Genomic DNA, 15372 nt, shown 5'->3' with positions numbered 1-15372 from the left:
TGTTTCATTTTCAGATTAGACCACACAGCAGCTCCAGGGGAGCAGCGCTGAGCTGGCCACACACACACAGGCTGCATAATTTAACTTTCAAGTACTGGAATGTTTTGTAGAGCAGGAGCCACCCATTGAAAACACAGTACATCAATTTCTATCCCTCACACAGAGACCTGCATACAACAGAGGTTCATTTGTAAACACACGCACACGCACGCACCCTAACCACACAGACACACACAGACACACACGCACACACACACACACACACACACACACACACACACACACACACACACACACGCACACACACACCGAGCATGAGTGACAAAAAATGACAAGCAAGCAGAGAAAAAGTCTCAATTAGTGGAGATATTAAGTGGTGATTTAAAGACAACAGCTCTGGAGGGTAATGCACCCACACAGACGCACACACACACACACCCACACACACACACAACCCCCCTCCCTGCATCCTCCCACAGGCTGCCATTGCAGAGGGATGCTTTGCTTTAAAAAGTTTGAATATTTCTCTCTTTGTTCACGTTTCAAGGACATGCACAGCCACCACTCATCTGCAGATGGGGGCGAGAGGTAGTCAGAGAGAGGGGGAGAGAGTGAGAGAATTTTCTGCATTTTTGATTATGAAACATCCTATTGGGCCTTGAAGTCACAGCTCTGGCTCGATGAAAGACCGGGGTGAGCTGTCTGGGGAGGTGGCGGAGAATTGAGGAGGATGTTTTCTAGTTGCCATTTCACTTAGAAACAGTTGTTTGAGCAAGGAGAACATGGCAAAGGGGAATGGGATGTTAAAAAAACAAAACAAAAACCTGCCCTGGCCTTGTTTTCCCCACAGTTTGGAAGCTCTACCATTGATACAACTATCAGTCTGTTGGAGCAGTGGTGTCAGTTATTCTGCTGAAAAAACAAAACACTACTCAAAATCCTCACGTAAAGTCTTGACAACAGTTTGGACCACATGTTGTCAACCAAGTATGTGCCCTAGATTTGGTGCCAGATGTTGGAACTAGAAGTTCCACAACCAACAACCAACCAACCAGCCAACCAACCAACCAACCAACCAACCAACCAACCAACCAACCCAACCCAACAAGCGACCAACCAACAAGCCACCAACCAACAAGCGGCCCGACCAACCAACCAACCAACCAACCACCAACCACCAGCCAGCCAAACCAGCCAGCCAGCCAGCAACAACAGTAGGTTATATCTCATCTTATAGTAACATCACATTGCAAACTGCTGGAAAACCTGCAAAGTTAATCATGACAAATATTGAAACTTGTCATTTTCCCATAAATAGGGACAGAATATGGAGTTAAAACTAACCAGTCTGAAGTGAGTGGTATCATTAAAGGGCCCATATTTTACACCTTTCTGGGATTTAATTTGAGGTACTGGTCCCCCTAAGATGATACATCAGTGGTTTAAAGTTGAAAAAACTGCTGCAATGTGTATTTCCACGTCCTCTCTTCTGCCTCTCTCTGGAGCTGCAGACAGAACAGGCTGCTTTCGCCTGCCTCTTGAGCCCCTCCTCTGATTGGCTGACTGCACTTTGAGTGACACGCGACCAGGCCTATCACCGGCCTCATTCTGGCGCATTTGACGATCTCTGGTTGTAAACACAGCTGAAAGTCACATTATGTTTGGATACTGTTATAGAAGACCAGCCACATATTTACAGTCGCTTTACAACAGGATGTTTCTGAACAGTAAGTTACACCGTCCTTTAGCAGGACAGTCGGCCAATGTAGGAGTAACGTCCCGAGTTACAGTATGGAGTTTCACAATGGAGTTTCAGTCCCGAGTAACGAGTAACATCTAGGTTACTCCGTACTGAGCACAGCGACACGGCACATCAGAAGAAAGAAGAAGAAAGAAGAAGAAATGGTCTCGAACAGTAACGTTCTTAGGAGGAATGTGCACGGACACATTCTCTTCCTTGCATCCCTCCACGCTGCAGTGTCTCTTCAGTGTTGTTTGTTGTGGTTAGCCTGTGTTAGCTAACAAGCTGCTAGCTTAGCAACAAGTCTGCTTGATGTCGCGTTCGGTGTGGAGGGGTGGTGGGTTCGGAGGCTGGACTGGCACCTGGCTGGGTGGGGCTGAGTGACAAGTGTGATCCCATATGAGTCATACGGGGGAGGAAGTACCTCAAAGTTGTCATACTTTGAGGGTCCCTACTGACCCCGTTCAAGTAATTATGGATAGTAAAAGCCCAGAAAATGTATTTTACACAATATGGGCCCTTTAAATAATTTATATACATTTTTGGAATTATTTCATTGCTTCTGTGCATTTTTAAGTAAATATTTAGTTTGTTCTTCCTCCTAAAATCTCCAATGTACCGATAAAATACATTTGTGAAACTTCCGAGACGCATATTCCTAGCACAGAATCTTTTGATTAAAATCTTTTTTTACATTACACATCACAAGGGAAATCTGACATGAAGTGGAAATCCAGTATGAGAAAAAAAGTTAAAAGACTCTGGCTGTTCTCCCCCCAAAAGTCTGGAAAAGTGGAAGGGAGACAGCTTGAGTGTCAGCCCGCTAAATCTCCATTCTTTCCTCCTGCATCCTGCCTGTTCACCTATATCCATATTTTAATGCATGTATTTGTCAAACAGACTGAACAATGAAGAAGTGTTGTGAGCAGCAGTATAAGCTGGTAAATCCCATAACTCTCACTGACACTTAATTCTTCAGGTTTCCCCCTGTTTTTACACCCATATGCACATACACGCAAACACAGTAAGGATAACATAATTCTTTGCACACAACACACTCATAGTTTATTATTTTGTTCGAGTAAGTGAACTCTATTTGTATTGCACACATTTTGTTTATTTTTCCATATTCAACATTCATTTATCTTACATTTGTTCTAATTCTCTTTTCTGTTTTACGGGAGCCAGTGTTTCTTTGCTTCTACTGCCGGGGTTATCTATCAAAAGGATGGATACAGGAAGTGCCAATAGGGCTGTACAAAGTCCCTACCACATCAAGAGGGGATTGGGGTTATTTAGTTGATTATCTTGTTAGATGCTTTGTGGTTAACACTGTCGCCTCAAAGCAAGATTCTGGGTTCAAACCCAGGTTGAGGTCTGTGTGGAGTTTGCATGTTCTCCTTGTGTCTGTGGGTTTTCTCCGGGTACTCCTACTTCCTTCCACCGTCCGAAGACTTGTAGCTTAATTGATGAATCTAAATGGCCCATAGGTGTAAATGGTGGTTTGTCTCAGATTTCTTGTGCTATAGCTGTGTCTCAATTCAGCGGCCGGACGCAGTCTACGCGGCCGAACAGAAATGAGACGGTCTAGTCTTCCTATTGCGTCACCAGCTTGTCCTGCCGTTAAAGCCGTCGCCCAGCAACAAAGCTACAGAGGAAAACATTCTTCGCTTGATGAAAAATTTTGAAAATCGGTATACGTGAAATGTTAGCTGTTCAGTTGAGTACTTACACTTAGAAATAAATTCACCTGACGTTTTCCCCTCGCTTTTTGCAGCCATTACCTCTTTGAAAAGCAGTTCGTCACTACGCGCAATGAATCATGGGATATGCTGGGCCGTGAAGGATCCATCTTGTGGAGCCTCTGTTGCTCGGGGGTGTAAGGGACACATTTGTCTGCCGCATTTGGAGGAGCCTTCGAATCGGGACAGTCTAGTCACGCCGCTGTGATGCAGTCAGTCTACGAATGTAGCCTATACGAAGAATGCGGCCCCTAAATTGAGAAACAGTTCATATGTCCAGGGTGTACCCCGCCTTCCACCTGATTGGCTTGGATTGGCTCCATTCAATGGATAAGCAGTATTGATAATGAGTGGATGGATTTTGTGTATTTCATTAAACTTAATTTTGTGTATTTGGATAGATATATTTTTCTTTGATCAATAAAAATGTTACAAGTTATAGACTAACTGTCCAAATATGTTATCTTTTTGTGTCGGGCCGATCACTCAGAATCTATGTCCCCATTGTTCTGTGTTACTTGGTTTTGTTAACTTGCTTTTGTTCACTGGCCTGAGTGTAGTTCTGCCCAGAATTTTATTGCTTGTTCATGAATCGATTTTCCACATTTTCTCACTAAATAAAGCTCTTATTTTCAATGTGACTCCTCTGGCCTTTGAGCTCGGATCCTCACAGGTCTCCTGGTGTTTTAACTACAGCTTATCTATCAACATGTCAGTCCGATGCTGCTGCACCACACGGCCGTTAACCTCTGGTCTGTCTCTCTCTGTGAACAGCCGCATTGTGCATAAGTAGCTGCAATGAGAATCTCTAGGTATCTAAAGCAGCAGCTGATGGAAGTGTGAGACCACTTTGTTCCTTGAATTATCATTGACCTCTTTGGAGAACCCTTTTCCACAGGTTTTTGTGGACTGATTTTAATTCGGTGCTTTGTGTCCAGATGCAAAGCAATCCACCAATTATGTTAGCATGTGGACAAATCTCAGGGCAAAATAAATTCTACCAAGTGCTTTGTTGCCCACAAGGGTATAGCTGCTACTGAGGACACTGAAGTCATGTCTGGCCAATTTGGGATTGAAGCAACCTGGGGGAGTTTCAATTCTGCACAAACGTACACATGGTCAGTATATTAAAGGCATGTCTATTCCCCCAAAGGAAATTAATTGCTACCAACACATTTCCCCCTCTGTTGCCTGCCTTAGGGAAGCTGAATGCAATGTTGCAACAATGTGGCATCACATTTCACATATCGGCGGCAAATCTCCTCTGAGTTTCTCCACTTGGCTCTGAACAGCTCCTCCAACACAGTGTTAACCCACAAAGGGCAAATCAGGACCTGACGGCAGGGGTGAAGTAAAGCATGTATCCCCAGTAGGAGCCTTGATATACAGTGATGTGTGTGATTGAGAGTGCGTGTGCGCATATGGGTTTCAACTCTTTCCACCCTGGAGGATGCAGTAAACACTGCTTTTATAATGATTTGAATATCAGCTCTCAGACTCTGAGGGGAGGATAAATGATTGTCATTAATTATAATAAATTTGCTTGTCAAGACTGCAATTATTTTGTTGCCACACAAACTGGTTATTCATAAGACGGCAGCAGTGGAATTCAGTGGCGTGAGTGACTTATGATTTTGTTGAACAGTCAAAGCCAGGGAAGCTAATTGTTTCACTCGTCAAACTATTAAAATAGCACAGCGCAACAGTGTGTGTGTGTGTGTGTGTGTGTGTGTTTATGCGCACAAGATGTGTGCGGGAACAAGAGTTAAATGCTTAACTGCCATCTCAGAGACAACTCGTTGCCGGCTGAAAAGCAAATTGCAAATTGCTGCCATCATGTGGAAACTCATTTGGAGTGTCACAGGATTATTTGCAGACTGGAGCAAATACTGACTCATTTAGATGTGAAGTAGCTTTTCAAAATCAAACGGTACTTGAAATGTAAATTTAAGGTATTCACCCATCAAGGACCAATTGAAGCTATTGCCTTTAAAAAAAAACTATTTTATTTTTCAACAAACATTCAAGCATTCAGTTCATTTGACTAAATCTTGCTTGCACATGGACAAAAGCTTCATTCCGACAGGATATATTTCTGTGAGGAGCGATGATTTCAATTAATGATTTCCCTGCCACCCCAGTAATGAGCACACTGATTTATGAATGTATTTATTTGTTGGTGTACCCACTGGTCCTGCTATAATTTAAGTTCACGTCTGGAGAAACAATTTGCATTTTAAAAGTTTATCACTCAGTTTTGTGCAAGGACCTGCAGCTCCCGTTACTGACTTATGTTACTGCAGTGCATTGTTTCAGTTCTCTGTGGTAACTGACAAACCGACACATGAGAACATGATAGTGGAGGATTCTATAAAAACCCTGATGACATTTAATGCTAGCATTTTTCAAATCCTTTTCCTCTATAATTACATGATTACAAAGGCGTCATGCTATTAAATATTTCAAATAGTTATTAGTCACAATCATCCCAGTCTTAAGAAATATATTTTCCCTTGATTCTACTGGCACATGGTAGTAGTAATGTGTTACTAATATTAGATGCAGTACTGCAACAGAAAGCTGTTTTTCAAACCTCAATAAACGACAACAGAAGAAAGCGTTACTCCCAGGGCCCTTTAAAATGTGTGTGATGATGCTGTGAGATTAGATGCTACTGTGAAAACGACCTTATCAAAAACTACAGCCGACAAAAGGTTCAAGAGGAAAAAAGACCATGAGTTGACATGTCCCCCCCAGCAACCACAGAACTTGAAAAAGCAGATCACTTGGTAAAATCATATAATATTTATCTCTGGAAACCAAAAATACCATATTACCGGATTTATATAGTTCATTAAAAACTTGGAAGGACAGACATGCTTTTCTACGGGGGGATAATAAACGAACTCAAACTCAGCCGGGTAAAGTTTAGCATATAATAAGTGTACCACAGTCATGCACAGTCCTTTGAAAGCTTGCTCTGCATGATAGGGGCAGACGTGCTTCACTGGACTACATAAAAGAAACTCCACAGCTAACGTCCATTGCAAACTGTGTCTTAGCAATAGATGTACATTGTGGGGTACGGAGTTGTGAAGGTAACTAGAATATAACTTAAAAACCTAATAAATGTCATCTCTTGAAACTGCACATTCTGTCAACTGGAGAACAATAACAAGAGCAAGAATCCACAATCTCAGCTAATGGGCTGATGCAATGTCAGTTTAGTGTCCAAGCATAACAGCCAGTTAGAAAGAGTCATTGTGTGAATAATTACTGGTTGATACCTTAAAGCTGGATTCATTTTACATGAACAATGGATCAGATGAAATTGTGAAATGTAAAGTTGTTTGTCATGATGAACCTTTGCAGTACAATTTTACTGCACTGGTCCTGTTTCACCACTTTCATCAACCACAGTTGCAGTAAAATAGCATGAGGTATCTCCCTCATTGAACCAAACAACAGAAAGACGGAGTAAGCAACTGGCTACTGGACATCGTGGAGCATTAAGCAGCTAAAGAGCATGACGTTTTTTTTGAAGTGTTGGTGGAGAACAAAACAGAGAACATAAAGGACACAGAATATTAAAATGGTGAAGATTAGTAATGCTTATATTATTGCAAAGCATGGAGTAGAAGAACTGAGCTTGCAAATAGTATTTACCACCGGAATTGGGAGTATGCTCAGGAGGGAAACAGGATTGGACAAAAGATTTGAATATGGCCTAGATAACTCTGATTTACACTCCAAGACACACTCGCAACTAGACCGAACGAAGAAGAAGGAGATACTATCAAACATCAAGGGTAATAGGAGATACAGTACCGAATGGGGAAGAAGAAGTAGGATATTCAAACACAATACAATTGTATTGGATTCTGCTGCAACACTGTTTACCCCTGAGACTCCTAAAGGGTTTTGTGGACTCAAACACTTCACCCACCCCTCCACCGTCATAGGGGTGAGTAGATAATGAGTAGAATTTTCATTTCTGGGTGAACTATCCCTTTTTAAATCGCCTACTTCGGCTCTGGTGCAGCCACATCTCCCTGCATTCACCAGCATTTGGTCTCAAGCTATCACCACTGAAGTCTACGGCAAACCATGGGTATTAGCGCTTTCACCTCAACTTAGCACCCCTCCCCTTTAATAAATTTTGACAACAAGATTTTCATTTTCACTGCAATTGTATATCATGCCCAACTATTGAGTATTGGTCTCCTTGGCTACCAATAGTTAGTATCAATATTGGCCTTGAAAAAACACATTACTCGACCCCTAATTTATACCATTCAAATGGGGATACCGTTAGTTTTCAATGGTACTCAATATGAATGATACAATTTATATCACTGCTATGCTGAAATGCTGTAAATATAAGTACTTTTTTTTACTACCCCAGAGTTTATGTCTATAACCATGGAGATGTCCATTTGCATTCAACAACACTATCAAAAGTACTTCCATTTTCACCTTGACATGTTTGAAAAATGTGGTCTGAGAAACTCATTATGGCAAAGCTGCTGCCGTGAAGTAAATAAAGTGAATACCAGCATGTCTGGCCTCTTTACTGACCTGTACGCGCAGGCCTCAACCTTCTGTGTACTGCCGTTATCTCAGCCAGTTGTACTATAATTTCCGTAAAAATTCCATTTCATTTAAGGCCCATACACAGCCAAGCACACAAGCGTACACTCTCACCTCTCCACAGAAGGCTTGTCCATTCAGCAGGTGTTCAGAGCCCTGACCATCCTCGCTGCCAAAGTGTAGCCGGATCTCCTCCAGGCGATGGCTGTACGTCATCGGACCCCCAGAGATGTTGACCAGATGCTCCTTGTCCAGGCGCAGAGAGACATGGCGGCCCGTGTTGTACATCGTCCCTCCCACCTGAGAAAGAACACACGAAGGAGGCTTAACACAGTTGTACTTGTCGTCTCATGAAATCAGAAAACTGTCTCGGTAAAGTATGTTACATGGTAGGATCGATTTTGCTAACATTAGCCACCAAAGGCCTTACCAGACTCAGTGAGGCTGTAGCAAAGAAACCTGTGGCAGAGTGTGGTGAATTGAGCAACGTTGCATTTTATTAATAATAAGTTCCAATTTTAAACCAAACTAGAATAGCACTCAGTAGAGCACATACCTCCGCTTAGGTCCAACTGTCCCACTCAATTATATCAAGCCACACTAAATTACTTATGGATATCAGTCCACTAAACATGCCGGAAACATCCATATTCCCTAGAAATTGGTGAAAAAAAATCAAAGAATGTCCCGTCTTGAATTGTTAAGGAGAGTGGAAGAAAAATAATTCCATAGTTTTTGAGTAATCTTGCTGACAAACTAAGCAACCAGCCAACCATGATGATTAGCTGAAGCACATGGACGGACACTGTCTGCTGAAATTCATTAAATAGTTTTGCCACAAACTCACTTGATGGCCCAGATCGTGCTCAGTGAAAACACTGAACCTTCCAGCACAGGAAGTTTTATTTCCTTGTACCACAGGGGAAGTTCTTGGGGTGTGGCTTGAAGATAACCACAAACATTACACACAATGCTTTGATTTGCTCAGTCTGATTAATATATTATGTTGATTAAATGTGATTTTGGGTGGCTTTACAGTCCTTTCAAAAAGTGTACTTAATATTTGTATTCCATATTTGAGGGAGAGTTTATTTCTGTACAATAATGAATGTTTCTAGTATGCTGTGAAGTCTTCTTAGACCTGTAGTTGTGAAACAATCACTACTGAAGGCTGACTTGACAGAGCAGGCAGGCATTTGTTTAGTAAAAGCCTTAAAAAAAGTGAGGAAAATCAGGTTCTCTTGAGGTCTTATTCTGCCTTACAGAAATAAGGAGATGCCGTCGTCCTGCATTTTTGACAGATTAGGAGTTCAAGTTTTTATTGAGGCCTAGATCATCGACAGAGCTTACACGCTAACAGTCCTGAGGGCTTTATTTAATTAGGAAGCGAGCCGAGCAGGAGGGAGAGGCAATGTTGTAAAGTGAAACCACATTTCGACGGACAAAAGAAGAGTGCGGAGCCGCAGGTGAAAACAGAGGACAGGGAAAGATGGAAAACAAGAAAGAGCTGTGTTCAAAGGTTGAAATCACCAGAATACGCTCATGATGGGCTGCAAGGTTTTAGGGGTAAACATGGTATTACAATAGCCTTGAATAACGATCTTTATCAGGGCTGTTTATTTATTTATAATCAGGAGTTGTTTCAAAGTGAGCCATTGATATTCAGGCGGCGAGTTATGGTGGACTTCCAACGCTCTTATCGGCCTCTTTCTCTCCTCTCCTCTTTCCGCTCCCCTTGCTTTCCCCTCCTCTCCCGCTCCCTCTCTCTTTTTACCACACGCTTTCAAAATGATCACGCCCCCTCCTCTAAATTCCCAGAGAAAGAAGTCTGCCCACACATTGTAAATATTTTATAGAAGTTCTGAAAAAAATCAATGATTTGAAAGGAGAAAGAGAGAGAGGAAGGGGAGGCAATGCAAAGAGGAGATAAGAACAGGGAGCGGGAAGAGAGAGGTGTTGTGGAGTCCGTGGATGGAAAGGTAGAGAGGAGCGAGCGATGGGAAGACTTTGGGGTTTTTCTATTTCACATATAGTCAACACTATGTGGATTCCTGAACATTCCAAACCACAGGCATTAAAATACTTTGATATAAACTATGGGACTGTGAGTAATGCTGTCTTCTGTAGTAAGAATTACACATATGATTAACTTTTCACTTTCTCTCAGCTTTATGCAGTGTTATAGCCTCTTTTAGCTCATTAGTCTGGTTTTACTTCACAAGTGGTTGAGATTAAAAGGGCGCATGACGGCTAATTTAAGCCCCACTTTAGTTATACGGAAACGGGTGGAGCCTTCTGTTCGTACTCTGCGTTCATTTTATTTGCACGTCTTCTAAAGCTTACGGATAAAGACGAGATGGAGCACTACCACCGGAAATCATTAGGGGCAGTATTGAGACAATCATAGGACACAAGGAAGAAATTTCAACTATGGTGGGTATGAAGGCAGTAACATTGTTTGGAATGGACAGATCTCTTTTTATGCATAAGGGAGCATAAATGAGCCTTGTGGTAACCAGGGTGTTCTGACAGAGTTATTAGGGTGTGTTAAAACTAACTCAACTTCTGTTGGGCTGCAACGTTAAAATACAGGGACACTGTATTCCTACTCTTCATTTCATATTAGGACCCGTTGTGTTGTTTGTTGTTGTCTGATAAGCCTTCATTTTGATGAATTAATTCCAGTGAATGTCCTGAGGCCCCAGATACACACCAATCAGCCACAACATTGACGCCTGTTTTAATGTTGTAGCTGATTGATGTATTCCCCCTTTGAGAGCGTGTGTGTGTGTGTGTGTGTCTGTTTGTGGTCCAGGTATTACTCATGTTGTGGGTACTTAAATCTGTTTAGGCAGTCACATTATGGGGATTGTTTTTCCTCATGGGGACAAAAAGCCTGTCTCCATAACATAAATCATTACATTTATAGGTGAAGACATGTTTTAAGGTTAGATTTAGCTTAGGGTTAGGGTTACGCAAGTAGTAACTGTGGTTAAGGTATGTCAAGGAAATGAATGTAAGTCGATGTAACTTCCTCTGAAGTCAAGGAGACATGACTGTGTGTGTGTGTGTTTGTGAATGAAAAATAAATATAAGGAACATTGTCATCATAATGTCCCTATTAGGTCAGAAAATGACATGATACGGTAATGGTCTCAACCAACAACATTCGAGACATGATCTGTGGATTATTTAGATTAACCATCATTTGTCATCATATTTGTCACTTTGAAATAACTGTTATATGAAAAATATAAAATCAAAATTTGCTGTATTTATATATAATCGTATATCTTATATATAAGAGATTTAGAAGCTAAACATCTAAGAAAGGCCTTAAAAAAGTAGACAAAAGTGAGTGTGGCACAGCAAAAGAGAAAAGGCTGGAATATGATCCTCTCCAGCTTCATATCTTCACCTTATTGTTTCATGTGACTGTTTCATAGCAAACAGTGCACACTCTGTGCACAGGATGACAGCTTTTTTTCTCAGACAATATCTGTTGTTCAGGCTGATTGCTCATGTCAGGGTAAATGGCTAGAGGCTGGCTGGGAGGCGCGGGTAGTGAAGTGTGGTTGGAATGACAGAACAGAAGAGTGTAATCGTGTTTGTCCAACGGTGAAACCGAGACACGGCCTCGAAGACAGCATGTACAGTAAAAAGCAGCTCATTTTCTAATTGGTAATTCTTTCATCTCGTGGGATCGATAATCCCTGGCCGGCGAAGTGAAGTACTCACAACAGCAAAATAGAGCAGAACATCACGGTGCAGCTCGTGGGGAGAAAAAAAAGAGACCAAGAAGCTCTACATGATGAAATCTTAGATATGCAAATGATAAACTTGAAAAAGTTGTGATTTGGGGAAGAAAAACACAAAGTGGAGCAGGGAAAACTTCAAAAGTTTCCGAGAAGAGAATGAAAGCATGTAATCACTCACATTCTAAGTGGAAATCTAATGAGAAGGGGGTTGAAAGAGAGCACATTTAGCCTCATTTAGCCAGCTGGTGGGAGGTACAGTTGAATAAAACTTGCTTACTTCATTTGTCATGTTTCTGCCGCAACAATTACCAGACAAAGTCAATGCAGTGGAAAGGTTGCAAACAAAGCAAAGGCACTAGATTCCAATCTGCTTTCTCATTATTCTTTTGGAGTCTCGACACTTGGGCGAGCGGTGAAGTAATTATTACGAGCGGGATGTGGGGGTTCATACTTTCACTCTGCGCGGAATTTATTTCAGAAAATCACTGGCTTTTGTGCTGTATTCATAAACATAAACCCAGCCTGTCAGATAAGCACACAGGGCTATGAGCCGCTTGTATATTGGGCTGTGAGATAATCAACACTTTTAGCTGTGCTCATCTCATGTCTCAACATTATAACATCACACTGATTATACTGTCTCAGCTTTTAGAACAAATTGCCTCTAAATTACACCAGGAAACACTTTGCTGCACTTTTTCAGGCGGCGTTGCAGTAAAACAGTACATGAATTCTGGAATCATAATACCAGACTGCACATAAATGTTCACATGGCCCTGAATGCAAGCTGGCTTTGGGTCCTTCTAGCTATTCAACAGAGCCGCATTGGCGTCCAAAAACTAATACAAATATATCAGTGGGCCACACCAGGCGACATGTTCCCTCATCAGAAAGAACACACACATTGGAGTTAATTTAGACTCAGTCCCACATACATGTCCTGTTGCCAGAAACACTCACCACAGCAACAAATGTGGATTAATCTGCTGCTGAAAATAGTCCCCAACAAATGCACTACTTCCTCCCATTTGAGTCATGTTTGCTAAAAAGTGTAGTGTTCAGGAAATTACTGAGCCTCTATATATCAGTGACCTTTCTTCTTCTTCTTCTTGCTATCTTTTTTTTTAATCTCCTCAATATCTTTACTTCTTCTTCTTCTTCTTCTATGTTTGGTTTATTTGCGGGTGGCAACCAACATCAAGGTAATGAATGTACTTCAATACAGTGATGTACAAAACTTACAGGTATTATGGAACAATTCTTTGACTACATATATATTGACTTAAAATGCCCAGACCTACATTACATATTATGTTGACTTGTGCACTTACACTATCCAAATGTTCAAACCAAGAGAAATTCCCAATTTTAATCAACGTGATGGGACCTTTAATTTTGGTTGCCTTTTAATTGCGTCATATGTGCTTTACTGCAATAACTTCCAGGACAAACATCGTATCAGAAAGATAAAACACTGGTTAGCCAGTTGGCTGTTTCATCCCCTCACTGTTTGTATTGGTCACTTGTAATGGATCATGACAATTTATTTCCGTTTGCTGCGTGAGATGAGCCAATCTTTAGCATTTTCCCTCATCTGTGAACATGATTTGTGCCCGAGTTACATCAGGTACATTTACATTGGCAATGGTGGTGAAGACAACAACTCCCATGATCCCCCGATGCTTTAGGAAAGAATTAAACGGAGACCTTAGCGAAGTTCCGTGTTTATGCTAACATTGTACTCCCAGTTTATATCCCTGATTGTCTGTTTCGACTGAGGATCGGGGTCTACAGTTCGAGACCTGGTACACACTGTCAAGCTTTTGCACACGTACTGACAGCTACTTCAACCCATCACACTGAGTGTATCAAAAACACACCAACACAACAGAGGGAGCTGGCAACACCGCTTGCTTTAGATAGCTGATCAAGCAAACAACATCGGCGCTGAGCCTGACAGCTGACACGTTTACACACACACACACACACAAACACACACCGTTCTAATAAATAGATGCACAGTGGTGAGAAGAGATCACAGCCGTCAGCAATATAAAGAAACACAATGCTAGCCTGGGCGTGCAGTATAATGTGCTTTGAGGCTTCCTTTGTTTATTAGCGTAAATGACACCCACCCTAAGTTGCACCCTTTGTCACAGTCCCTCATGTCATATGTCACCGCTTTACATCTCCTATAGCCCCTCTAATACACCCCATTTTGTTCGAGCAGCTTGAATGTGCTTTTAATTTGTTCCGAGAAGCTTCCAGGAGTGATGGGGCTGAAAAGGACAATTGCACTGCATACTGGTCCTCCCCTAACGGATAGTGATGATCTCAATGCACTACCACATTAGAGGTAATAGCCTGGCGAACGTAAACAAGTCATAAAGGAGATTGTGGACTGTCTGGGGCAAACTTGGTGGTAGTGGGCAGGTGCGGTAATAGAGAGCATCAGTAGCATGCTTGTAATGAGAAAACACGAGGAACATCATCATTATCTGAGCACACAGATCAATAGAGTAATTTACCCCTTGTTACAAGGAGTCTCCACTAACTACACTGTGTGCTCAGCTATTAGCCTTCGGTGCTCTATTTACATTGGACAACTATAAAAGCCTACATTAACGAATGAATAGAGGTTTTAGCTCTTACAATCTTACACCTGAACAAAAAAAAAGTAATAACGTTTAAAATGAGTATTGTACTTGCCACCGCACAGGCATACATAGGCAGTGGAAACAGTTATATAGTAGATGAATGCACTAAATAAGACAGCAACTGTGAATAGCACACATGCTTTAGCAGCCATCGGATGGGTTTTAATATCTTCTCTTAAGGCCTGCAGCTGTAAGCAATGAATCATGGCAAAAGCATCATGTATTTGATTAAAATACAAGATTACTGGTGCTCTTTCAGTCAGGATATGGAGAGTAAAGGGGATGGACAGAGGTGGAGGGGATGTAGGTAGAGAACATGGGAAGGCAGGAGGAAAATAAATAATAAATAAATACGAGCAGGGCTGCGTGGGCTGTGGCACGGTGAAGTTATAGACAGACATACAGTTATCCCTAGGGTTGTTGCATTACTGCTACATGAGAGTCAACACAGATCCGAGGCATGAGGAAATAGATTTAAAGATGCCTTTCTCTCCATATAAAACAACATTGCACAATTACATTACATTACACAATTTGCAATTCTAAAAACCCTGGATTATGTTTTTTGCCAAAGACATCTGTGCATTTCAAATATGTGTGGTTAAAGCAGGAATAGTCTCATCACTCCATGTCTAAAGGTAGAAGTACTTCAAGCTGTCCCCTAGTGGTTCAGTTAAGGCATAAGAAACTGATGTGATAAAGTGGGGCAAGATTCCATTAAATGTACAAAAAGACACACCAGTGAATTCTTTCTGTCTTCTCTCAAAGCATTAAGGGTGTTTCATACATAAAAAATGACAGATATATAGTTTAAGTGTAAAAAGTAAAATAGAGAGTTGGAAAGAGTAGTTTGCATTCACCACACATCTGGCCCCTTGTTGCAT

General features: G+C 41.5%; 1 protein-coding gene across 1 annotated transcript in view; it reads right to left on the bottom strand.

Moving 5' to 3' along the window:
- Positions 1 to 15372, bottom strand: part of ca10a (carbonic anhydrase Xa) — a 242363-nt gene that overhangs the window by 28996 nt on the left and 197995 nt on the right. The window contains exon 4 of the mRNA XM_035144864.2: positions 8188 to 8373. Within this exon, the coding sequence (XP_035000755.1) occupies positions 8188 to 8373 (186 nt within the window). The remainder of the gene's footprint in view (positions 1 to 8187; positions 8374 to 15372) is intronic.

Source organism: Hippoglossus stenolepis, chromosome 21 (genome assembly GCF_022539355.2).
Source record: "Hippoglossus stenolepis isolate QCI-W04-F060 chromosome 21, HSTE1.2, whole genome shotgun sequence".
Classification (NCBI taxonomy): domain Eukaryota; kingdom Metazoa; phylum Chordata; class Actinopteri; order Pleuronectiformes; family Pleuronectidae; genus Hippoglossus; species Hippoglossus stenolepis.
The sequence above is the reverse complement of the archived record's forward strand: the minus strand, read 5'-3'. Positions and strand labels throughout refer to the sequence as shown.